Consider the following 25,062-nt stretch of genomic DNA (forward strand, 5'->3'; position numbering starts at 1 on the left):
AACACAGCTGAAGGCTTCAAATATCCGGGAGGGGAAGAAACCTGGTTGCGACTGACGACGGGATTTGATTCCTTCCTGGAAGGCAACACTTGGGCACTGCATGTGTTTACTTGTTGATGGATATTTCCATCAACAAGTAAATAATAAATAATAATAAATTAATTATCTTGACAACTGATTTTCATCTCTTTTAAAAGGGGAAGCTGCATAGGGACCATCGGCTGTACAATAATCCTGATCTGCCCTAATTATGCTTCGTGTAACTGGAAGCTCGAAAACTGGAAAGCAAAGAACCATCCAAGAATAATTTCCTTTCGGGGGCTTGCTTCTGCCCTGTTACAGCCCCGTGACTTTTGCATGGGGTTCTCCTGCATTTGGAAAACATATGATCAAGACCAAGCACAAGAAAGCAAGCTTCCGTGGCACAATTTAACCTACATAATTAGCAATTATTGTCTGGACACCCCTATACAAATCTGTCGCAAACCAAGGGAAAGAAACATTAATGAGCTACTTCTGGCTCTTCACTCGGTGCAATGTGTTTGCATAATAATGAGGCCCAATCTGTTGGAATACACATAAAGGACAAATTAATAAGGTTGTCATTTTTTTTTTACCCGACGATGCTTAATACAGTTTTCGTAATCTGCTCGAGACAAAGGGAAGTCGCGCAGACCCCGCCGATTATACATTCGCGTGGCAGATGAAATCTTTATTAAACAGAATGATGAATCTGATTAACATGCGATAACAAATATACAGTCTGCAGGGGGAAAATATGACCGCACCACCTCCGGCGAACACCCCTCACTTCGACTATTAAGGCTTTACTCAGATTGAGGTCAGACTGGTATTCCCAAAAGGCGCATTAAGCTAAAAGTTTGCCAAATGTGGCAAACACGATGATCAAAAACAACATCCTGTTATATAAAACGCGGCTGCCTCGACAGCTGACGATCTAATCAGCAGTGGTAAGAAGCCCTTAAATAAATTTGGGACGGAGGAGAAAATAATCTTTGTTATAAAAATAAATGTGGCTAGCTAAACACAGGGGAAGTGTTACTGGATAATCAGCAGCAGATCTCAAGAAACAAGAACACAGCCCGCGCCAAGTCGTCGGACAAATCTTTAGGTTTCCGTGACTTTTTCTACATGGTTAACTGATATCTGGCTACGAGGTACAGTATCTGCCGAAGGACACGTTTCTCTTGGTGTTTGACTCGAAGGCACACTCCCTTTCGCATCCAAAACACTATCTTGCCCACAGGGCGAGCATGATGCACCGCCAAAAGGACACAGGAAGCCAACTTCGATCAGGTTGAAGTAGTTTCCCATTCAGGCCAGCCCCGTCAACTCCCACTGGTGGAGTCACCCTAGAATCTCACGCAGAGAGGCCTTCTCTATCGCCTGCTACCTGGCGCTTTTTAAATTGGGCATGTTAGGGATCCTCTCTATGAATTACGGCCTCTCCCCAAAGCTGATCATCTCTGGCATGCTACACGCGCTTCCTGAGGTGCTTTCCAAGCACAGCTGTAGGAGCTCTCCCGCAGATGTGAGTGGCCTTCTCCGAAAGCAGGTAATTCGGAGGCTGGAGGTGAGTCAGAGAAGAGGCAGAAGGACCCGGACTCCCAGCAAGGGCTGGCTGAAAGGAGGCGAGGGCAGCGAAGCCAATGGAGCAGACGCGGAGCAAAATGCTACGTGGAGGAGACGCGGGCTTGCAGGAGCCTTTTAACTCCTTCCAGAGAAATGGCAGCAAAGAGAGGCTTGTGGCCCATTAAAAACTAACACATGTATTATGACATAAGCATTAATGGATGTTAGCCTGCTTAATGCATCTGGAAGTGACCCAGAGTCTATGGAAGCCGAGGTCATGCAACTCTCGACTAACTTGGGTTCCCACCTAGCCTTGTAGGAGAGGTCATCCTCCTTCTCTCTCTAGTCCAGCATCAGCCGCTCTGCTGAACAGCAGCTGGGATAGATGAAGGCAGGACTCGGTGCCTGGACGGTGTAGCAAGCCTCTCTGTGTGCTGCCCGGGAGACAGGGGCATCATTATGAATTTGGCAGCAAAATGCCTGGGGTCAGCACTCTCTCCAAAATCATTCTTGGCCCTGTGCGTCTTGCCTTTCAATCTGACATGAGATTAGAAACCGAATTACTAGTAGCAGTAAGAAAAATATTTGTTAACCTCAAAATATTTTTAATAAAATAAGACTGAGATCAATTTAGCATGTCAACAAGTGTCTGAAATTCTGTACTTTTTTGTATCTCCTCCCCGCACCCCCATAAACATATAATACCATAGAACTAATGGGAACTTTCATGCCAAAAGCTAGCTGGTTTTATTACAAATATTGCAGACATCTGTCTAAATGTACTTTTAACAGCAAAAGGTCAAGTTTCAAGTATTAAAAAACAGCTTTGGGGACGCACAGTTTTGCTGTAATATTTTGTTCTTAAATTGCTCAGATCTTTCACTATGAGAGAGACATTTCGAGGTGCTGTTTTTCCTGTTCCTCTTTTAATTCTTTTTAGAATTCTATTTTCTTTCAGGCAAGGAGAAAAGGGGTACATTTCATTCATTACAAACTTCTGCCTGAAGAACTATGCTGATTACTATATAAGCTATATTTGAGACCAACAGGATTGCTGAGATCCTGTCAAAGCAGATAATGATGGGAATGTAAAGGTCTAACTTTACAGATGACTTACAACGCCATCTTACGTGGGGTCTGCTCAGAAGCACACCACAAGGGTTCAGACAGCACCATGACTCAAAGTGTGCAGGTCCTTGTTAAACTGTCGATCGTTGCTGAGTGCCCACTGTTTGTTAACCACGAACTAGGTTGGGTTCACAACCCAGTAACAAACCTTCATGGTTTGTCATGCCAATGAAGGGCTTGTCAACATAGCCGAGTTCAGACAACATATCTCAGCTTGGGTGAAATTGGTGTCTGAGCTCCACCACTGACTTGAACACAGCTAATTTCTAGGTTGAGTGCATACAGGCTGGAACATGAAATATACTAAATATTAGGTCTGACAGTTACTACTTCCTGCTTTTCATGTACTTTTTCCAGGAACTTTTTCTGGTTCTGACCATCGCTGAGGCTTGTTGCAAATATATTTGTGCTGTTTTGCAAATGGGTTGCCTCTATGCCATTTTATTTCTTTTATCTCACAGCCTTGGCCTCAAGCCGGCATGCTACAGTTTAATATTATTGGCTGGTGTGACTGATGTGATTGGGTCAATAATGTTACAATGTCTGGACTTTTTGTCACAGAAGCTTGTCAGCAAGATCAGCCAGTTGGATCCGATACCAGCAAGGAGCCAGTGAAGTTGGGTAGAAAACTTTCGGTGCTTATTTGTCTGCAAAAAAAGTTTCCAGTTTTATATGTTCATTAATCACAATGAATGCATGCCAATTGGAAATACAAAGTCCGGGAAGCTGGGGATTTCAAAGTTGTAGATAAGTGGTTGTCAGCGTATCATGCACAGACTGGGGAATCGTTAAAACTTATTAGTCTGTCCACGGTTTTTAGTAACTTAGCTTTTCTTGTAAACGCAGACAAGTTAAGAGAACTACATGTTATTCTATTCCACTAAAAAAATCCACACAGCCCGACATCTAAATTGTATTAAGTACACATTAATTCCAACAAGAGATAGGAGTTGTTTGGGCTTCGTTGCTCCTCAAGGAAAGGAAGCATGCGATATCACGCTCAAGGGTGGATCAGAATTTTTTCCAATGCAAATTAACCTGATTTTCTAAATGCACCTTTACCAGAACGTGGAAAAGAAGGGGAAAATTGGCCCTGAGATTTAGCAGGAGCCAAGGGCACCAAGCAGCAAATGTTTGGTGAGGCGTTTACGCTGTCTGTTTGGTCATACCGAAAGTATTATTTCCAAAACAAGCAGCCAGTAAGAGCACACTGCATCCTAAAGAGATGCATGGATGCCTTTGATTTACTCAACAAAACACCTTTGATTTATGAAACGTACATACCCAAACTTTCATAGCATCTGCAGTACTCCGAGTTCCAACAGCGTGACAAAGAACGAAACCTGACAGAAATGAAGAATCAAGAACAAAATAACCACAGTAAAACGGGGGCGGGGGGAAGCGAAACCAAGGGGCAGCCATAAATGTCCCTCCATTGAGAAAGTCAGGTGCTTGCCAAAACGAAAAGGATCATGGGAAGGCAGTGGTGCGCGTGGATCGAAAACATCTCCTGAAGCAAGGATTTACGCCGTCTAGGTGTGGCGACATGCATTCCCCTTATGGACTCCCACCGGTCGCCGCCACCAGGACACAAAGATTAACCTCCCCAGCAGATGCTTGGTAAGACGCGGGAAGCCTGACGTGGCAAGAAATGGGCCATTCTGGAGATCTACTCAGCGTTTCAACACTAATCAGTCACCGGCCCTTTAAAGTATGAAAATATCAATCGTGGCTGACCGTAGAGGGAGGGAGGCCAGGAAGGAGGGCCCCCCTAAGAAATGCGAGGCCTACTTGACTGTCGTAAAATTAATATTGTGAACCGTCCTGAGATGTCTCACATATAGGAGGGCACATAAAAGTCTTAAATAAAATTAATAAATAGAAACACAGACTAGTCGAGTCGGAAGGACCCCTGAAGGCCATCGGGTCCAACCCCCTGCTGCTGCAGGACACCCATTCACAGCATCCCACCCAGGTGGCCGCCCAGTGCCTATGGAGTACGCATGCCTTGGTTGCACGAACCAAAAAGTCTACCTCTTCTAGCTTTGAACGCACACGATACGTTTGACTCGCCCGCATGACTGGGTGCCGCTGTCAAGATCCGTGCTTTCAGATCCAAACGGATGATGCAGAGAAGGTGGCCGTTCAACCTAGTTCTGGCATCCGCCCATCTCTGTTGAAAGCTTGCTTGTCCCTCTTCCAGATCGCGTAACTAAGACAAGACTTCCATCCAAGCCTTTAGAAAGAGGACACCGACTGGGGCTGGGAAGCGCCCCACATTGTCTTTCGCAAAAGGCTACCAGATTGCCTTTCGCACGGTGGAACAATTTGTGGAAACGGAAAATAGAGGACTGAACACGATTCCAACAGACAGAGAAGGCTGAAAGGAGACGCCTGTGCAGACACGCTACTCTATGTTCGAGGGAGGGATGGGGAAGGAAAGGGAGAGGATGGGGCACGAGCCAGGTAAGAATGTTGGCGCTCCCACCTTTTCTGTGGGAGAGATCTACATTCCAAAGAGCCAGGGTGGGGTGGCAGTTCGAGCACCAGGCGAAGGAGGGGGAAAACCCAGGTCCAAATTTCAGTCCTGCCCTGCAGCACCTTGGCTGAGCCTGACTTCGTCCGTTGCTCTCAGCCTAGCCCTCTCCCACCCGTCGCGGACTCGTTGCGTTGCCTTGAATGCCTTAGAAGAAAAGGTCCTGTTCAAACGCAGGTATCATATAATGGCCAGGAGGGGGGAAGTACTCCCTTTACGTCTTAACTTGGTTTTGTAAAATCGATGCCCCAAGACACTCCCCGTAAGCCTAGCCCTTGGTGTCTCGCATTTATCTGTGCACCACTGGGGTCCCCAACCTTTCTGAGCCAGTGGCCCCATTTCAAATTTTACAGAGGGCACGAGCAGCCACAAGCACGCATTTCTCAGAAGACGAACTGGGGAGACTCAGAGGAAAATGTCTTGCCTCAGGACCTAAGCACAAGGCAGAGGTGGAGGCTGAGCTTCAGAGATCTACTCCTCTGAACCCACCGAAGAGGGCGAGGGAGGGCAGGGCCTTGCGACACGCGAGCCTCCCAATTAGAATTCAGTTAAAATAAAAATTTAAATGAAATAAAAAACAGGAGGGGTGGGAGCCTCCCAGGCAGGCACCGTGCTGCAGAGTCCAGGGAGTCCGTCTGCAGATAACAGACCCAAAGACCCACCCAATTAATTCTATGCATGCCGGACCTTCATTTCTTGGAGAGAAGCACCCCCCACCCCACCCCACCCCGAAGACTCACAGCAGCTTCCTGAGAAGAGCTCCAAAAACCGTTCCGTGAAAATCCCACTGGGCCTTGGACATGCACAGGTTTTTGGGATCCCAGCCAAAGTTTGAGCTTGGGAAATACCCTCAGGGATTCTTTTACCTTCGGATTTCACTGCCGGCTGATAAACTGTCAAAAGATCCTTTAGATGCGCACGGCATGCTTTATCCGTAACGTTCACCACTCTGTCATCATCTTCCGCAAACAGACAATTCACAGGTGCAGCCCTTAAAAGATCCAGCAGCCCCTGGGCCGGCCTTTCGGGAGCACTCCTGGGCAATTTTCATTCCTGCACTATTAGTGGAGGATTCTCCCAATATTTCTGGAATTACAAAGTCAGAGCATATAGAGAATTAGAACTGTGAGAGTCGGAAGGGGCCATGTAGGCCATCAAGCCCAACTCCCAGCTCAGTGCAGGAATCCAGATTAAAGTACCCCTGACAGAGCAGTGGGTGCCCAGGCCTTACTTGGGGGCTTCTAGTGATGGCAGACCTAAACCTCCCTAGGCCATCAGTTCCATCCTCCGATAACTTATGATAAACGAGGCTTCTTGCAAAGGATGGCATAGAAATGTTTTAATCAAATTATCTCTGATAAATTATGAAATTTTTCTTGGTGTTCAGCTACGACTGTTCTTCCTGTGACTTATGCCTAGCATAGCATAGTCTTGGATAATTGCAAACAGGCTGCGGCCCCTTCCTGTGGACGTTTAAGGTTGCTGGAGAAGGGCTGTCCTAGCTCCCTTCAGTCATGTCTTCTCAAGGGCTAAACAGACCCTCTTCCCACAGTCTTTCCTGGCAGGACCTGGTTTCTTGTACCATGATTATCTTTGTTACCCTTCTCTGAACACATTCCAGTTTATCTGATTTCTCTCTAAACTGCGATATCCAGAACTGGTCAGAGTATTCAAGGTGAAACTTGACCAGAACAAGCTAGAAGGGAAGCTACTGCTTTGCACAACTCTGAAACTCTGCTTCTATTGACACGACCTGGAATTACATTTGCTATTTTGCAGCCATGTCACACTGCTGACTCATCTTCAGCCTGTGATTGCTAATTTGGAAACACTGCTTTTTTTTTTTTTTTAACAAGATTTAGAGAGGAAGCAAAACACCAGGGCAACCTGGACCCTGGGTGTACATCTTATGTGCTATATGCAAGGTCTTGCCTTCTTAATTAATCAAAAGAACTGTACAACCAGTAGCTACTGGGGTCCAAGCAGGCGTCACTCGAACACAGATACGTGGCAAATCTCTTTTGGAATATTAGGGGGACCCAGGGCTTTGAAAGCGGTTTACAATACTAGACATGACCAATCTCTCGGGTGCAACTATCAGGAACAAGCTGCATACAATAACACACTGAAAGATCATTTGTATGATGCTGCTTTAGGCAGCATTTCTCAGCTCTGCAAAAAATACAACTCTGCCCTGGCTTGCCAAGTTGGGTCACACAGCACTTGCTGAAGGAGTAACAGAGATATAAACTAGCATATTAAAAGCTAAAGTGTCTAAACACACACAAGTGTAATAATTATTTGAAGAGAGAACCTATCGGTCCCTCATCACTTAGCACGCTAAGGACAATCAAAAGTGTCAAAAGAAATAAATTAGTCATTGTTCTAAAAACACAAGCCCCATTTGGATCAATATTTTATTTCCTGAAAACTTAACATCCATTGGTTATAAAAACATGCACCCAATTAAAATAAAGGACTCGCTCGGCTCATATACGTTATACAGCAGGGCACATCTTGCGCCCAGCCATTCAATGTTTGAATGAGCAGAAGAGGTGCGGATCTTGACCTATTAAGATCTATATAAATCGGAGAGAGTGCTGCAGCTAAAGGAAAGGTCACTGCTCGGAAATTTCAGTCTTGCAGGCAAGCTCCCCATTCCTTATTTTGGAAATTCCCAGTCCCATCAACCAACACTCCCTTCTTGCTCTCGTTCCTGGATTGTCTCAGGAACATAACAAGCGGCTTTACATCTAGCCAACTATGGTTGAACCTGACAGCTCTCCAGGAATCCTCCCAGCCCCACCAGAAAGACGCCAGACACTGAACTGTGCACTTTCTGTACGCAAGCCAGGTGCTCTGCCACGGAACCACGGCCCTCCCTCTCTTACACAGATGTTAGATACTTGATGTACAACAGCCAAAAAGCACTGCCTCTTTTCCCCCTTTGGTGGGTACAAAGAGCTTACCATTTGTGGGCAAAATTGGACATTTGGGGAACAGTCAGCCTATTTAGTGCCTGGAACACTGTTCCTGGCCTTGCACCTCAAAACTCAAATTATCCTATGCCTCCAAGATGGTATCTAGGGGCACCAGGACTGCTCTCCTCCCGAGTTCTGGAATTAATACAATTTGACCTGGGACAAGAACAGTATCATGTTTCATTAATCCCACAGGATAATCAAAACTACCACCAAGAGCATAAAGTTACTTAAATCTATGAAGTTTTTTTCAAATTTACCTGTCATTTGTGTGGCCACCTCCCTTACTAGATGATTTCCTGATTCTTCGTTTATACGTTCGCTGCACTTTCAGCCCTTCAAGAAATTCAGGATTCAGTAATTATTTTGTGGTCTGTGTGACTGAGATTCAGTGACTCAGACTTTGACATGTTTGCTCTGATTATCACATTTCTACCTTTCCAGACAACTTAGTTCTAATTTTTAACAAAACAGCATTCATGTCTGATTTTATAAGGCAAATGGAAGATAATAAATATAACTGGTCACTTCCCATATTTGTGAATCAATTTATTTGATCAAGATTCAGAAAAGAAGTACTTGGCTAAAGCAATAGAAGTTTTATGGCTTACTAGTGAAAAACCTAATCAAAAAGTGGGTAGCACTGTAACAAGAGTTTGGAAGAATATTGCTGACGCTAAGTTACTTGTAAACTGACATATCTAGATATAACAAAGTTCTAAAATCAATACATTAGCTTCACTGCTTCCTCTAAAATATTCTATATGATTCCATTCAGGAGAAATATTCTCATAAAAGGGAAAAACTGGGAAAGTAAAATCTAGGCACTCTGGTTTTGTGCTGGTATGTGTCTTATCATAAGGACCACCTTAACCTACAGAAAAAAAAATCTAAGTGGAAAGACAAAAATATTTGAACAACTGCAATTCTCTGCCCGGGATCTCTGATTAGGTCACCGTTCCCTGAGAAAATAAAGGGTTTTCCATATTTGGTATGGAAAGCTCACTCCTGTGGTCCCACAGTATTGCTTTCTAACAAAAATGGAAGCACCATCAAGGTTTCATCTCAGTCCCCCTTCACAATGTGCTCGCTTTAAAGGTCCTGTAACTGGCAGAATCAATCAACTTTTACTCCCATGTTCTGACCTGTCCAGTGGACGATTCAGGACAACACTGATAAAACAGAAAGGGTGGCTTTTGTGGGCACCTTCATGCATTAAAAACAAGGCGTTCTTCTCATCTCGCGGCAACTTCTGAAGTTACCGTGCCGGAGTGGGGTGGGGTGGGGGGGCTGCATGAAATCGGGTTGCCAAAAAGGCTACCCAGACTTGGGCTGCTCACCTGGCTTTCTGACCGGCCCCCGAACGCCGGTGTCTGCCAAGCCAGTCCCACACTGGACCACTTCGAATACCCCATGGCCTAGTCCCGTGCTCCCTTCCAGGAAAGACCCCGCCAATCCTTCTCAACACTCCTGTGAACTTAACCTCTTTGTCACAGGAAGAAACCAAGGAATGAATGGGGCAGGTGTATCTGAAGCGATCTTCCTGACGACTTCAAACCCAAGTTCTCTCTAGGGATCGGCCAGTAAGATCATGCCATCGAAGAAATGTGTGAGAATAATTCGTTCAATTTCCCCTGTGGAAGGGGAAGGGCACGTGTGAGCTTATTTCCCCTGGACAGACCACCCATGAACGGCGCCACATGGCCGCCTTGCCCTGGATCTGCATGCCGTGACCAAACGCCACGGCCCTGCCTCCAGCTTGTGCCCCTCCAACACGTTGTAGCGGAAACGCACAGCAAACGGCCGGCCAGGCTGTGCTGCCAGGGCATGGAGCCACAAGACGTGAAGAGTCGTATTTTGTGCTACTGAACGTTGCAGCAGGGAGGAGGAGGTAGAGACAGAATGGCTTGTCTTTTGGCCATGAAGTTCAGCTCTGGTCCTGTGGGGACTTTCCCCCCACTTGAGTACACGGTTCGCTATTGCTCTCATGGCTCGGTTTACCAAAACCCAATTAACTGACTGCATCCCGAGCCCAAACTAAGCCCCATGATTTCTTCCCAAGCCTGCCAGACCAACAACCTAATTCTGTGATTCACTGGCCACTGAGCTGAAAGACACCTTTGCTTCGTGATCTGAAAAGCTTGCTGCTCTTTTCCTTCGTTCCCTGCGCAAAGTCACCTTTGCCGCTGCCAGGTCCAGGTGCTCTGCCTGCACCTTCATTATCCTCGCCACCCTGCACAATTCCACGCCACCCTGCACTCGCTTCCGCATCCACGTTGATCTCGCGCGCTGTGTCTCCCAGGCTCAGAGTGCGGGTTTCATAAAGCTCTCCAGCCGCGGCCGCTTCAAACCAAGTCCCAGGGCTGCAGCGGGTGTGAGTCGGTGACTTGTTTTTCTGTTCCACTGACTCAACACTGTCATAAAGTTCAGGTGTGTAATAGATACTGTCATCGCCGGCATCTGTTTCTGCCGCTGCAAACGACGTTGGAAGTTCTGTGTTTCCTTTCGCTGGAGAAAATGTCACATTCCCGCCGTCTTCTTGAGCACGGGACTGTTGCTCGGCTGGATATTCCTGAATGGCTGAGCTGATGGCTTTTCCATGAGGGTAGCTAATCGTTTCCCTATGTGGCACCGGTCCAGTTGGCTTGTCTTCCTCAACCGACGACCCATCCTCCTGGGACCCTTTCGGAAGGCTCTCGCCAGTTTCAGCCACTGCTTCTCCTGGTTGCCTTTTCTGTCTGGAAGCATCTTTCTTGCTTGGGGAAGGCAGAGGTGGTGAAGTCAATGCTTTGTCGAAATACTGTTTTATACTGCTGGAAGCAAGCCGGCTTTTTGCTTTCTCCCTCTTGTCTTCGGTGGTGGCTTTTTTAGGTTTGGAATCGGCAAGATTTTCTTGCTTTATTTTCGGGGAAGATAGCTGAAGATCTGTAAAATAATGAACAATAGACGCAGAATTTGATAGTATACATATTCTTACGATTTATGCATTGGAATATACTGTTTTGTCTGTAGAGTCGTCTAGATAAAAAATCCTACTTTTAGGATCCTCACCGATGGGGCTTCAACCACCTCCTGTGGAAGCCCATTCCATACCCTCAGGGTCCTATCAGTCAGGAAGTGCTTCCTTGCCTCCACCCTAAATCTTGGTACCCTGCGCTTTGCTCCATTGGAGCGCACGCATCCTGCCTTCCTCAGCAGAGGAGCACAGGTCTCCACCCACCTCTGTGTGACATCCGCTCACATACCTATTCTGTGCAGCTCATTCCCACAGAAGGGCCAGAAATGCATTTAGGACTAGAGGGTCAAAGCGAGACGCTCTCTGGTTCAAGGGCCCTTGACTCAACCCGGCTCCGCCCAAGCGGCTAGCAGAAGATTAAGTACTACATAAAACTTTCACTTGAGCGTCCACGGAACTGAAGACAGCCTGGCTGAATGACTCCCCCAACCAAAGCAACTCCAGCGTCTATGGGCCACTGTATCAGTTTCCAAGTAACTGGACTGATTGATGGACAATAACATGTTTGCCCTTGTTAATGGCATATAGTGTGGGTGGGGAAGGCTGCTGAGCCATGTGACACTTTGCCAAGAGGTGCTGAATCTCTTCTTTTGACTCAAGGACAAAGACCCCGTTGTCTGTCTGTCTCCGTGTTTGTGTGCGCGCACGCACGTGCGTGTGCGGCCAAGTGCATCCACACACATGCACACGCACTTTTTAAATAGCTGCACCTCATTCTGCACCGGAAGTAATTCAGGACCACTTTCCCGAAGGGCTTCAGGGACAGGAGATGCAGCAAAGGGGAACTACGGGGCTCCGGACACTGGTGCTTCAAGCCCACACCGCCCAGCTCCACCCACGGCACTTTCTGGGAGATGGCTGCCACGACCGGGCAAGCGCCCGGCATGCTGAAGGCCCCAGGCGCGAAGTCTCCAGCGTGGCCGAGGGAGCAGGGGGTGGCGAGCGTTGCCTCTGCCGGAGAAGCCGGGAAGCGACCTCCAGTCGGGGGAGACACTACGGAGCCAGTTGGCCAAATCCGCTGATCCCACACAGGGCTGCATCCCACACGCCCGGGGGGAGACCACAGCTCAGCAGCGGAACATCTGCGATGCATTTGCAACACCCGTGTTCAGCCCCCACCATCTCCAGTTGGAAAGATCAGACAGCAGGTTATGAGAAAAGCTTCTTTGTGCCCAAGACATAAAGAAGGATCCCTGCTGGTCGGACGCAGAAGAATGTAAGGAGGGCTGTCCTGGATCAGACCGAGGCCCCATCCAGTGCGGCGCTCTGCCCCTCCTGAGCCCAACCAGCGACCCCACCTCGGGGGATGGGATCAGCTTGGCAGTTTTATTTCCCAACCCTTCCCTAATTATGCCTCACGTGGAATCAGCCTTTTCTCCCAGCAGCTGCACCCAGGGGCACCCTTTTGAGTGAAGTGCCCACCACCATCCCAAGCCTCTTTCTTCATAGTAGAGCTGGAAGGGGCCATGAAGGCCATCAAGTCCAGCCCCCTGCTGTTGCATGACGCCACGTTACAGCGTCCCACTCAGGGGGCTGCCCAGTTTCTCCCTGAATGTCTCCAGTGTGGCAGAGCCCACCAGCTCTCCAGGCGGCTGGTTCCACTGCTGCATTGCTCCGACAGTGAGGAAGTTTTTCCCGATGTCCAGCCTGAATCTGGGTTGTTGCAAATTGAACTGATTCTTCCGTGTCCTGCACTCTGGCATCAGCAAGAAGAGATCTCGACCTTCCTCTTTGTGACAGCCTTGGAGGTCCTTCTAAAGGGATATCGTGTCCCCCCATAGTCTTCACTTCTCAAGGCTGAACATGCCCAGTAACCATGAGTTCAGAACCCGCAAATTTCCGGTTAGGATAAAAAAAAATGGCCTCAAGTGCATTGCCTCCTCAATTGGATGTACAAACAGTGTGATCCCAGCATCAACCACTTTAGCCCCCTTTACTGTTATGTTATATTTATATCCCCGCCTTTCTCCTGCAAAGGAACCCAAGACAGCCTTACAAGGGCTCCCCCCTGCGCACTGTTTTATCTTCACAACAACCCTGCAAGGCTGAAAGGCAGCGACTGGTGCAAAGTGAGCGTCACAGTGGGGTGGGGACTAGAACCTTGATCTCCCAACTCCTAGTCCATCACAGCAATTCCCATGCTCTCCGGCTGATTCGCACAGAAAATTAAATCAACATGAATATTAAATCAACATGACCCCTGACAATATTTCAGAAGGTTGAGGAAGGGCTTTAGCTTTTGCCAAGAGGATTCTCAGGAAGCCCAACTCCTTCCCTGTGGGAACATGTCCCAAGACTTACTGGATGTTGCTGGACTAACTGCGATGACGTCTGCGGCAGAAAATGTTTCGGGGGCCAAATCTTGTGTCCCTCTTTCCACAGTAACACCTGGCGATAGATGAAGAGTCGCCTCCGGGAAAGAACTTGTTGACGGGGCCTTTGAACATGGAGGCCTGAGCGCGGCGCTGTCACTGCCCCAAGGTGAGAGGCCGGCGGCCTCCTGGTTTGTTCTGGCAAACGTATCCAAAGAAGCAAGGGCGTGACCAAAGTCTTTGTGGTGCTGGATTTGCTGGCGGATCCATTTCGATAGCCCTTGGAAAAGAAAGTGCAGATGGGCAAGGAATGCAAAAATTTCCCCACGCTACTACTGTACAGAAAGTTACTAGGGGAACCACGGATCATTTGCCGAGGCTCAAGAATCCGAGCCCACAAGATCTGAAACATGTGCGTCACATACTAGAAACTGCAATTATACCACAGGAAGCCAACATTAAAATGGGGTGGAGACCGACCGGGGGCACTCACATACATACTTTTTACACTTCGCCGTATTTTTATAAAGCGTCCCTCTTGTCTTTTCTGATCCTGAGAGAAGGACGGTGGTTTTACATTTCGAAGAGAAAAAGCATTTCCCTGCTCGACCTTCACATTTTTTGCATTGGTTATTTCGGGACAGTTCCAGCACCTGTCCTGTTAAGACAGGTGTGTGGAACCGGCAACCCCCCCCCCCCCCCCCCGCATGAGCTTGTATTTTTGCTCCCGTCCCTTGACCTCTAGCCGTGCTGCCCGGATCTGGCAGAGGTTGGTGTCCGGCGAGACTGCGGCCTGCAAGCTGCCCACCCCCAGGACAGAGCACCCCAGCGCTTCCTCCCATGATGCCATTCGGTGTTTCCTTTGGCCGTAATTCATCTGGGAGCTTTTGTGACTGTGCCCGACCCCGTTGCAACAAGAAAGGTGTTACGGGGAACCAGTGCGACAGGCAGCAACTCTCTCGAGAGCCTTGCCACCCTTCAGTCCTCGAGATTTTTAACTGGAGTCAAGACCGTTCTCCCATCTACGCTTTATCCCCAGGTCGGATCAAGGCAAACACTGCAAACGGTAGAAACGGAGCACCACCTACTGACCAGAGGAGGTTCAGCTGTAGCCTTTCTCTGGGCTGAGACTGCTTCAAAGCGAGGGGAGACGAGCGCCATTTCTCCTACCCCTTCAGAGGCCGATTTTTAAAAGCGTTTTTCGTGTAATTAGGCTAACCTATCAACCATTCATGACCACACATGTACAAAAAGGAATCCTGTCTGATGAGGGCCCTCTCGATCAGAGATGGGCTGAAACCGCTCACAGTTTTTAAAGAATATTTTCAGTGTTCAACCATCCCTTCCCACTTTTGGTTCATTTCTAAATACTTCAGAGAATGCTTGCCAAATCATTTACACCATCCTCAGACACATCTTCAAACATCCAAATCCAAGCAGTTGCATAAAGTTGTGACTTCATCCTATTTACTGTGCGCTGGGATGAGGAAAATCCACGTGGATAAGAGAGCAACGCAGTGGCCAATGTGAAAAGAAGACCAAGCAAATGCTACATGGGGAAAATAACTGTTCCAAATTGTGTGTTTTTCTTTTTAAAAAGTGAACAATCACACAATCCAAGTGGGTTTTTTTTTTCAGCTGTAATTGCTCTCCCACCAAAATGCCCCTCCAAAAATTAAAAAAGGGATATTTAGCATGCCTATTCCGAGTAAAGCAAAGCAGCTAATAAAGCTGAGTGATGATTAATATTACAGTCAGGGCCCATGTATGGCCTTCTCGGAAACTCTCAACAGATTATTAATTCATTCTCAGCAACGCTTTCGCCTGGGATGGTTGCTTAATTGAGACAATGTCTGTGTTATTTGGCATAAGGATTTCATGAGGGCCATGTTTTATTTACCTGTTGCTGCATTTTTAACTGCTTGATCTATACCTGCGGCAGCAAAGCTGCTCTCTCAACCCCAAATCACATAGTTTAGAGGTCCCCAACCTTTCTGGGCCCAAAGCAACACCTGGCGTTTTGAAAATGCACATGGGGGCTGTGACAGAAGCGGGGCGATCGCGGAAACGTTAGGCGTCCTCCGCTCTGGTTTCTTGCTCCCTTCCTGGTTCTCAGCCTCACCAGTTTCCCTTCCTTCCCACCCACCTGCACCTCTGCCTCTCCCTTCCCCTCTCTCTCTCTCTGATCCCGACGCACCTCGTCGTCCCAAGAATGAACTTCCCCCTCGCCGTCTTCTTCCAGCCATTTTTCAGCCAAGGCGCTTTCCTGTGCTTTACAGAAGCTTGAAGGGAATCACTCGACAGGCGTGAAAAGCTGTCGGGCGGGGGGTGCCGCCTCAGCCTGGCCCTGTGGCCACACCAGCACCCACGGGGGCCACACTGAAGACTCCCGAGTCCAATCCGGAAGTCACCCGGGCCGAATTGCACGTGGCCACGTGCGGCTGAGCGGGACGTGCTGCACCCCAACTTGTGTCCGGGACGCCAGCTGGCCCGGCCCTCTTCCAGGAAGGGACAGGGCCGAGGCACTCCGGTGCCGGCTCCTCTGCTCTTCCCCAGATGGCCCTCAGCTTCCCATAGCAGGGGACGGTCTGTCTACTTGTCAAGTAATTCTGGGGTTCTCCTGAGCACGCCTCATTTTGGCGCTCACCCGTTGCATGCCATCGTAGAGGGAGTGGGGCACCCTTTCTATGGGCGAGATTTGGGAACACCCTCGCCTCCAGCTGGGACCATGCCTCATCGATGGCACCACTCCAATAATAATAATAAAAATAGTATTTTGGAGGACCTTCTGCTCTGAATGCTACTGGAATAGGTGCTGCTGCTGGAAAGCTCCATGCGCACCGCATTCCATACTGGACAGGTCTCACCTGACCGAGAACGGCGGTTTTCTATTGATCTCGTACCTACTTAGCATCTCAGCCTAGTGACCTGGGATCTGCCTCCAACGCACAGGGTGTCTGGCAGGAAAGGGGAGCAGCCGCCTGCCTACTGGGCCGGTAGCAGGAGGCACATCAAGGCACCAGGAATAAACACTCAGATTTCAAGACTGGAGCGGGGGGCGGCCAGGCCGCTGGGCAGCTCTGGCAGCAAAATCCCCGACCAACCAGCACGGTGAGCCAAAGAAAAGGCCCTGTCAGGCTCGTTATGGGCCACAGGCCATGAGCTGCCAACCAGCTTCCCTGGAATAATCAAGTGCCTTACCGGCTATATATTTATTTGGGTTCCTTCCAAAACGGTCATCAACTAAGATGAGTGCTCCCCAGTCGCTCTTGTGGCGGATGCACCTAAAACGGGGGAAAGAAACAAATCAGATCTCATCTGGTTTCGTCAAGTTCTTTGGAAAGGGGTTTGAGGCACTGATTCCTTAGTGCTGGATCCTACACAGCCTCGGTTCAGCATAATGGATCTAGCGTTTGAACTCAGCAAAACTGGGACGGGCGGTGGGCCTCCGGGAGCACAATATCAGCAATGCAACCGTGCTATTCAGAGCCCGACATTTTCAAAGGACAAGGCCTGCCACCAGGCACAATCCAGCAGGGATTTCTCAGCCACAACCCACTGGCTGCTTTTGCACAAACCCATCGTTTTCGGGGCTCCGGCAGAAGCAGTTTTCAGCAGCGTGCATCTTCTTCACCGACACCAGAACCTGCAGCGTGTTTCCCTCCAGAACCTTCGGCAGGCTGCCTTGCCATGAAACCCCTTATCCCCCTGGGGGCAGGGGAAACTGTTAGTCAAGCACAGGATCCCTTCCACCTCTTCGTTTTTCCAGTGTTCCAGTACATGTGTAACTAAATTAAAAGTATCAGGCTCGCTGGAGACCAATCCCACACCTTTCAAGTCGAGAAATGTGGCGAGATTTCATGGCAGAGTTGTCACCTGGCCATGCACAACATCTGGCATATCACACCACCCCCAGCGATCGCATTTCACAGACTTATGTTATTGCATATACTACCAGAGCAGTGCAAAAAGGCCGCATCTGGGACTAAAACTAGTTCACTTTACTCTCCATAGACTTTTATTTATCAGCTTGTATTTAGACTATTTTTTTAAGGCTATTTTAGGCTATTTTTTACATCCCGTCCTATACCAACATCTGAATGCAAAAATAATGCTCGGTCATTCCTGCAGACACTTGTTTTGTACCCGCTTGCCTGGACCGGGATTAAATTTAGCACCACATCTTCTGCTGCATTATTTATAGGATGGATTCCTGCCATCACCTTTGCCCTCTTAGGTACACGGGAATCTAGGCTGGGAACAGGCTGGGAAGCAGCATCAGAAACGTGGAAAGAACCCAGACCACGAGAAGTGTACAACCTCAAGCGCTTCACCAAGAAGGCACTGTGCTTTTCCGCTCCCCTCCCAGACGCAGCAAGCAACAGAGGCGAGCAAAAGGGTGCCGGACGCAGGCACCTGGCTGAGGACTGCAGGAAACCCCCACGAGGAACAGCTAGCCTCCCCACCCTCTTTTATTCTCTGTTCAGTTACTATTACTCTTGATGGAGACTTCACTGCAATTATTGTAGTATTCTAAATCTTTCGGTTTATTCCTTTTTGTTGGTTTTGGTGCCATAAGCTTTATGGCTGGTTTGCAACAGGCATTCCACCCTGAGGGTTGGAACTCCCTCAAAAGAGGCCTAGGAGGTTTTCAATACATGTATGCAGATTTCTATGTGTCTGCATGTATATAAACAGGCGCAAGAACAAGATGCAGACTTGCCTGCTGCTTTTCAAAAACTGCATGCCCTCCCGCTGCTCTCCAGTGTATCCTCTCCCCTTAACTAGTAGCAGCAGTTTTCCAGTAGAAAGAAGTTCTTTTCCATTTACTTGTCACCTTGCCCCTTTTAACAGATGTCAGGGACTGAACTTGGCGGCCCCCGGCAATTTGCAAACCAGATGTTCTGGAAGGTACGCACCCTTTTGGGCTGCTAGCCCGAGCCCCAGAACATGAGCAGCATCTTCCTTCAGTAGAGGCGGCAGCCTAGAAATAACACCATGATTGCAGATTGCCCATCTTGTGGAAAAACCCTAGGGCTGGCTGGACGGAACTTTCTTCCGAAGCCGGCAGACACACCAAGGAACAAAAGGGGCGGCTTCTTCTGTTCTCACACTAAAATATTTTGTGAAGTTGTTTATTTTGCTTTCAGAAACACTCAGGGGCTCCTAGCTAAACGTTCTAGCCAAACCCAGGGGCTTCTGGCTTCTAGCTAAATGGATTAGCTAAACATTTATGTTCTCTGCCCTTTCCCAAATGATTTTAAAATTTACCAACCAAAACAAAGCCACACCAGACTCTACAAGCCTAATAAACATGAGAATAAGCCCCACAGAAAAACTTTATAGGTCAAGCAGCACGGCACGAAAGTAAGGAAAGGTACAGGCTACAGTCAGAAATCTCCAGCGTTGCTTGGCAAAATGCCTTGTTATTTGATTCTGCAAAACATCACTTCAGTTTTAGCTGAACTGGTATACAAGATGTTTAGTCCGCAGAGAATGCAGGTCACAAATGTTTACAAGGTTGCGGATTATGGTTCAGAGTCATTTAAGGCAAAGTGAGGGAGCCACTGTGATTGGCACTGTGGAAAATTGACTTTTTGACATCTTGGTAAACCAGGCTGCTTGACACAGCCCTGGAAGACTATCCAGATTTAGCAAAAACTCTGTTTTCAAGGCAATTCCTTCAAGACAGCCTTTTTCTTTGAGATTATGTCGCTAGCCGCAAGACACAGAAGCCAAGGCGCTATTAGCCTGGGGTCCCGTATCTGGAACCCCGAGGAGTTTGCGGACTCTGCTCTGGGGCCTGCCAGGCTCCCCGCCCATCTTTATGCCACTCTCCTCCTGCATCATCTTTATTTGGGTTCAAAGGAGTGATTTCGTGCATTGAACCTCAGACCTCCCCCCCCCCCCTTGCAATACACTTGTTGGGCTACGGACTTTCCTTTTAGTTTTTCCATTCCTTCCGAGAAACCACTTTTTTGTAAACAGGCAGCCATTTTAGGAGTGGGCAAGTCCTTCCTCAGGGCAGTGCAGGAGGTGTCCAGAGCATGGCTCTGACGCATCTTTGGCTTTACAATGCGTTCAGCAAAAAGCAGCTTGAGTGCCTATTGTTTAAGGCTGGCCAGGAAGCATTGCAAAGGAGCTTATAAATTTATGTATCATTTCATAGCCTGGTTCTACCGACCTGCCCAGAGCTTGGTTGAGAGCCCGGTAGGCCTGGATTTCGTACCACTGGCTACCCGGTAAAAGGCCTCTTGCTTTGGAGTGCTGGTCATTGTATTTCCTCTTCAGCTCCACCTGGAGAAATTACAGGACATTAGAACTTCCATTTAAAAGACAAAGCGCAATGACACTAATTACTTTATCAAGTAATCCTCAAAACACAAAATGGTTCTTCAGCCACCATATGCTTTCTTTTGCTGTGGCTAAAGTCAGTAATAAAATATATCCAGCAAACACTCAAGGATTCATAAGTCTAGGGATAAATGCTATTCATATCGGGAAGCTGCTTCAAAGCTGATCTAGGCTTATCTTCATTCATACATGAAAACCAAGTTTTCATTTGCAAACTATCTGGCCAGGGCGACTTATTTTATATTGTTATTTCTTGTATTTTAATTTCATGTTGTGAGCCGCCCCGAGGCTTCGGCGAATGGGGCGGCATAGAAATGGTTTAATAAATAAATAAATAAAAATAAACTAGAAAGTTTGTGTGAGGGTCTTGTCGCTGTGAAAAAAAAAAAAAGAAATTAAATTCTGCATTATCTAGACAGCCCTTTAACACCCCAAAATTCACCATATGGTTCTTAACCTCTTATTATTCTGCAAGTGGACAGAGGTTCATCCACTTTTCTTGAACTGCTCGGTTTTTATGTTCTCCAGCCTGTTGCTTTTCGGGCTCCCCGCCCCTGCGCCTTCCACTCTGAGAGCTGAAGTTCCCTGAAAGATGCCTCCACAGGCAAATGGCTCCTCAGCACACTCCCGGCCAAAGGTGGATAGCTATTTCCGTCAGCACCTCGTCTTCAAGTGAGAGCTTGGAGGCGAGAACGTCGGAAGGAGTCCTGTCTATCTCACCGTACCCCACAAGTCCCCCTTCTGCTCCTCACTGTGGGGGGGTCACCGTTCCACCTGGTAAGTCCACTTCGGAGCCAAGTTTGTCGAGCCCGTCTGGATCTGAAGGAACAGCATCTTTCTCATGCCCCCCACACAGAACCACGCAGGAGTTCATCGCAGAGCAAGTTACGGGCAAGCAAAAGATATGGTTTGCCCTACAGGTTAGTTGTCGGCACTGGTTATACTGGCTTCACTGAGCTCTTCTTGGTGTCCCCAGAAGCCTGGCGTGGGGAAGGGAGAAGCCCCAAAGGTTTCTATCCCTGAACAGCTGTCCTTTCTTGGCCATGAACATCTCTCTTAAATTTTGGGTCAGCAGGGCGGGGGGGGGGGGGTGGCGTTTGGGAAAAGAACAAGCCTGCAAAATATGGCCCTTTTCTGGGGACGCCCCACAGTCATCCGCAGGTCACCAGGTGAGTGAATATTGGTCCGTTTGTGATAACCTTTCCAAGCCCAACCCCCAGGAATAAATAAATAAAATGCCCCCCTGCGTGTCCTAGATAGGAAGCGCTCGATTTACTCAGGGAAGGCCGGCGATTGCTTTGCGCATGGAACTCCTTATCCACTCCAGCTTTTATTCCGAGCTTTACCGTAGCTATCCAGGGTCCTCCGTCGTGGCAAATCTACTTCAGGGGCAGGGTTATGCTACACTTAGTGGGGACCATGGTTTGAAAATGCCCAATTCTCTCCACACCGAGAAGTAGTGCCAGTGTCGATGGAATTAATCCACTGTGTAAAGTCTAAGGCAGAGTTTACTCCTGCACGTCTGTTCGGGATCAAGCTGGACTCTTTCACTAAGTGAGGTTCTGAATTATCAGTGGGAAGACCAAGGGTTTTGCCGTGCCGCTCCCAAGGCAGCCACCAAGATGGAGAACAGAAAGAGAGGGCTTTGGAAACGCACACGCTCAGAGCTCAGGCCTGGTATTCTGCTCTCCTAACCTGCTGTTTTAAAAAGGAAAGACATAAACCTATATAAAGGGAGCTTAATTTCACTGTTCTTTTGTTCTGCATTAACCTTTTAAAACTGACATCTGAAAGGACACGCTTCAGGAGAGAAAACAGCAGACTTCTAACCACTTGTGACAGGTAACTTTCAGCTTGAGTTTGGGGAAGGATTCTTTTTTTATGTTACTTTGTGAGCTCTGTGCCCTTTAAAAGCAGCCTGTCAAATTTACAAATTCAAACTTTACAGCTAGAAAATAAATTCAGTTTGATTTCACAGATCTAATATTTATTTCTGTCACTCAGAGTTTATAGATGGGGGGGCAGATTTTCTGTTTGAGGTTTGCTTGATGTACTGTGCCCAGTACTTCGCAAACAGTCTGTAATTCTGGACCCAGCATGAAAGTTTGGAATCAGTCAGTTCTTTCTGGAAAGGTTTCAAGATATGGCCCAGCCATCTTTTTAAAAGCTGTGACTCTGTATTATAATTTATTTATTAAAACATTTCTATGCCGCCCCATTTGCCCAAGCCTCAGGGCGGCTCACAACATAAAGTTAAAATACAAAAAATAACAATATAAAATAAGTCGCCCTGTTCTCTCTTCTGTTCAGTGTCTGGATATGAGTGAAGGTAATTCATTATATTATTATTGTTTGCTTCTTTATTTGCTTGAGTAATGTTTGTATGTAAGATTCCACAGCATTTTCTATTTTAAAAATTTTAATTGACTATAAACACATCCTGGAATTCCTTCTTGATTATCGACGCTGTGAATGATACAACTACACATCCATGTAGGTAGGACTATGAAAACTGTGCTATGCTTGCGGCTGAGAAACCTTTGGCACTGACTGGATGCCTCAGCAAAGGGAAAAGTTGACAGTCCAACTTCTTTGAAGGAAAGGGGGATCGTCAGTTTGGCTGAGATTAACATCTCACATAGGGGCAAACTGGGATATAGGAGAGGAGGAAGGCCAAGAAGCCCGAAGCAAGGAGGGTACAGGGCAGACAATGGACTGAGAAAGATCGACTTCAATGAAGTGTAGGAGAAGGAGGACCCTTAGGGAAAGGAGGCGAGGAGAGCATATGGAAGCTCGTCCGACGGGTGTCGCCCAAGAAACTTACAGGTCAGTGGGGTCCATACAGTGAGGAGACTGGCCATGAAAGTGGGGAGCACTGTGAAAAGCAGGAACCCAAGGAAACAAAGAGGGCAGAAGGCAGGTCGAATGAAGCAGAGCCAAGGTTAAAGTAGGGAGGGAGACAAGACTGGAAAGCAGGTAGCCAAGAGGAGGATGAAGGACCAGGGATGGATGGCCCAGGAGCCAAAAGGTCTAGACTCTGGATACTTCCACAAGCTGGTACACCTTTAGGAATTGCACAGGCGGAAAAGTCTGCGAGTGACGGCCTCCACTCTCGCAGGACTATCAGGTCACAGGTTACTGTGAGCTGATAACCTCACAGGGATGACGAAGAGCAGAAAACGATGTGCGAGAGGCAGCGGAGGCAGAATTCCACCTGCTGATTTCAAAATTAGCCAGCGAATTCCGGGCTTCTGTGAACATTGTCACTGGCAGACAAGGCTGAAGGAGTTCTTTTACCTCTTATATTGGTTTAGATATTACTTTAAACATACTCATATGCCGTCCTGCAAGGATGAAGGGTGGATCAGAATGTATTTAATTAAGGAAGTAAATTAAATGCCTCAGGATTCGTGTCAAATTTCCCAGACTAGATTACCAGGATACAGATCAAGGGTTTCAAGCTTATATTAGGGTAGAACTCATCTGCAGCCCCACTAAGCCAACTTATGATAGCGATTCAAGATCATTTGGCTCCGTTGAGGACTAAGATGAGAATCTGAAAACATGTACTGAGAAGTAGCTCCCCCCGTTTCAGCAAAATTTACATCTGGATAAAACAGCTCAAGAAATCAAAGAAATCAAACCAGTCAATACTAAAGGAAATCAATCCTGACAGCTCTTTAGAAGGCCAGATTTTGAAGATGAAACTCAAATACTTTGGCCACCTAATGAGAAGGACGGACTCACTGGAGAAAACCCTAACGCTGGGAACAGAAGGGGGCGGCAGAGGGTGAGGTGGCTGGATGGAGTCACTGAAGCAGTCGGCGTGAGCTTGAGTGGACTCCGGGGGAAGGTGGAGGACAGGAGAGCCTGGAGGAATGTTGTCCATGGGGTCATGAAGGGTCGGACATGACTTTGCAACTAAACAACAAGGAAACTGTTCAGGAGGTCAAGCTAAAAAGTACACCAGAATCCCCTAACCAGATGCACTGGGTGACAATACGCAGCGGTCCAGAGCAGTGGCCATGCGGAGCGGGGCTGATGGGAGCTGCAACCCAAGAGATCCACAAGGCAGCAGACTGGGGGAGGCTATTCTAAAGCTTCCAGCGACCAGGACGCGTATGGGCTGGCGGCCATGCGCATTTATGCACGCTTTCCAAACTCATGTGCCAGGCAGGACAGATGCTTGCTGACATACAAAAGGTCAATGCAAAGCTCAGCAGCTGCTCTCCAAGCTCTTCCTTTATTTTATTCTTGGCCGTGCTTTGGAGAAGGGCTGGAGCTCCCCGACAGAGCCCCTGCTTCACACGCAGACGGGTCCGGGTTCAAGGCCAGCCGGGGAAAGGCTGCTGCTTGAAATCCTGAGCAATACTGAACAGCCTGGGCCAATGGCATGACCCAGTACGTGGCGATTTATTACGTAACGTGTGCGCAGGTGTGTTTACATGGGGGAGGGACGTAAAATGGCACGTCCACAAAGCAACCAAGGAGCCCTGGCTCCACTAAGGAGATAGTCAGAAATATTCAGGAATGGTGGACTACCAGAGTGATTTAAAAATATGTAGCTCTAAATATTGTGTTGCTTCTCTCTCTCTCTCTCTCTCTCTCTCTCTCTCTCTCTCGCTCTCGCTCTCGCTCTCGCTCTCGCTCTCACACACACACACAGAGGCCCTAAGACATTCTGGTGCTTGAAAAACCAATAATCACCCCGCAACCAGTCCCAGTGATCTGGCCCTCCTTGAGGCAGGATACAAACCCACGTAACTCCAGAACGGAGCGCAACAGGCTGCCTGCTGGCCGGCCACTGATCTCCCTGAAAGTTTAGTCTGAAGACAGCCCTCAAAGTCCTGTGGCTGAAACCATTAAGCCCTAAATCTGCCTATCGCCTCCGCACCAGCCACTGAGGGAGGGACGGCTCAGTCCCCGGGGCTTCCACTTGCCGACCGTGGGCTCCACACAGCGCAAGGGTCTTTGGACAACGGGGTGTGTGTTGTGTTATCTCCGCTTAATAACGGCAATAAAAAATAAACTAAAAACCCCGCAAATGCTCATTAAGGGTTCGGGCAGTCCTAGTAAATCATGGAGCAGGTAAAAGGTCGGCGCCCGTCACTTTAATGCAATCGGATTCCATTTCACTGCGAT

The 25,062-nt window shown here is 48.0% G+C and overlaps 1 protein-coding gene across 2 annotated transcripts in view; it reads right to left on the bottom strand.

The window, feature by feature from the left end:
• Window positions 1-6,246: 6,246 nt before the first annotated feature.
• Window positions 6,247-25,062, bottom strand: part of BRIP1 (BRCA1 interacting helicase 1) — a 91,284-nt gene continuing 72,468 nt past the window's right edge. The window contains exons 17-22 of one of the 2 annotated variants that reach the window (XM_044430162.1): window positions 19,751-19,863; window positions 16,768-16,850; window positions 13,556-13,846; window positions 10,417-11,163; window positions 8,499-8,574; window positions 6,247-6,343 (exon numbers count right to left, since the gene is read on the bottom strand). In XM_044430162.1, the coding sequence (XP_044286097.1) occupies window positions 6,319-6,343; window positions 8,499-8,574; window positions 10,417-11,163; window positions 13,556-13,846; window positions 16,768-16,850; window positions 19,751-19,863 (1,335 nt within the window). In that variant the 3' untranslated portion in view covers window positions 6,247-6,318. Of the gene's footprint in view, window positions 6,344-8,498; window positions 8,575-8,772; window positions 11,164-13,555; window positions 13,847-16,767; window positions 16,851-19,750; window positions 19,864-25,062 lie in introns of those variants that run through there. The other variant, XM_044430163.1, reaches the window with a different exon arrangement.

Source organism: Varanus komodoensis, unplaced genomic scaffold (genome assembly GCF_004798865.1).
Source record: "Varanus komodoensis strain SLA01 unplaced genomic scaffold, ASM479886v1 scaffold20_1, whole genome shotgun sequence".
In the NCBI taxonomy this organism is placed as follows: domain Eukaryota; kingdom Metazoa; phylum Chordata; class Lepidosauria; order Squamata; family Varanidae; genus Varanus; species Varanus komodoensis.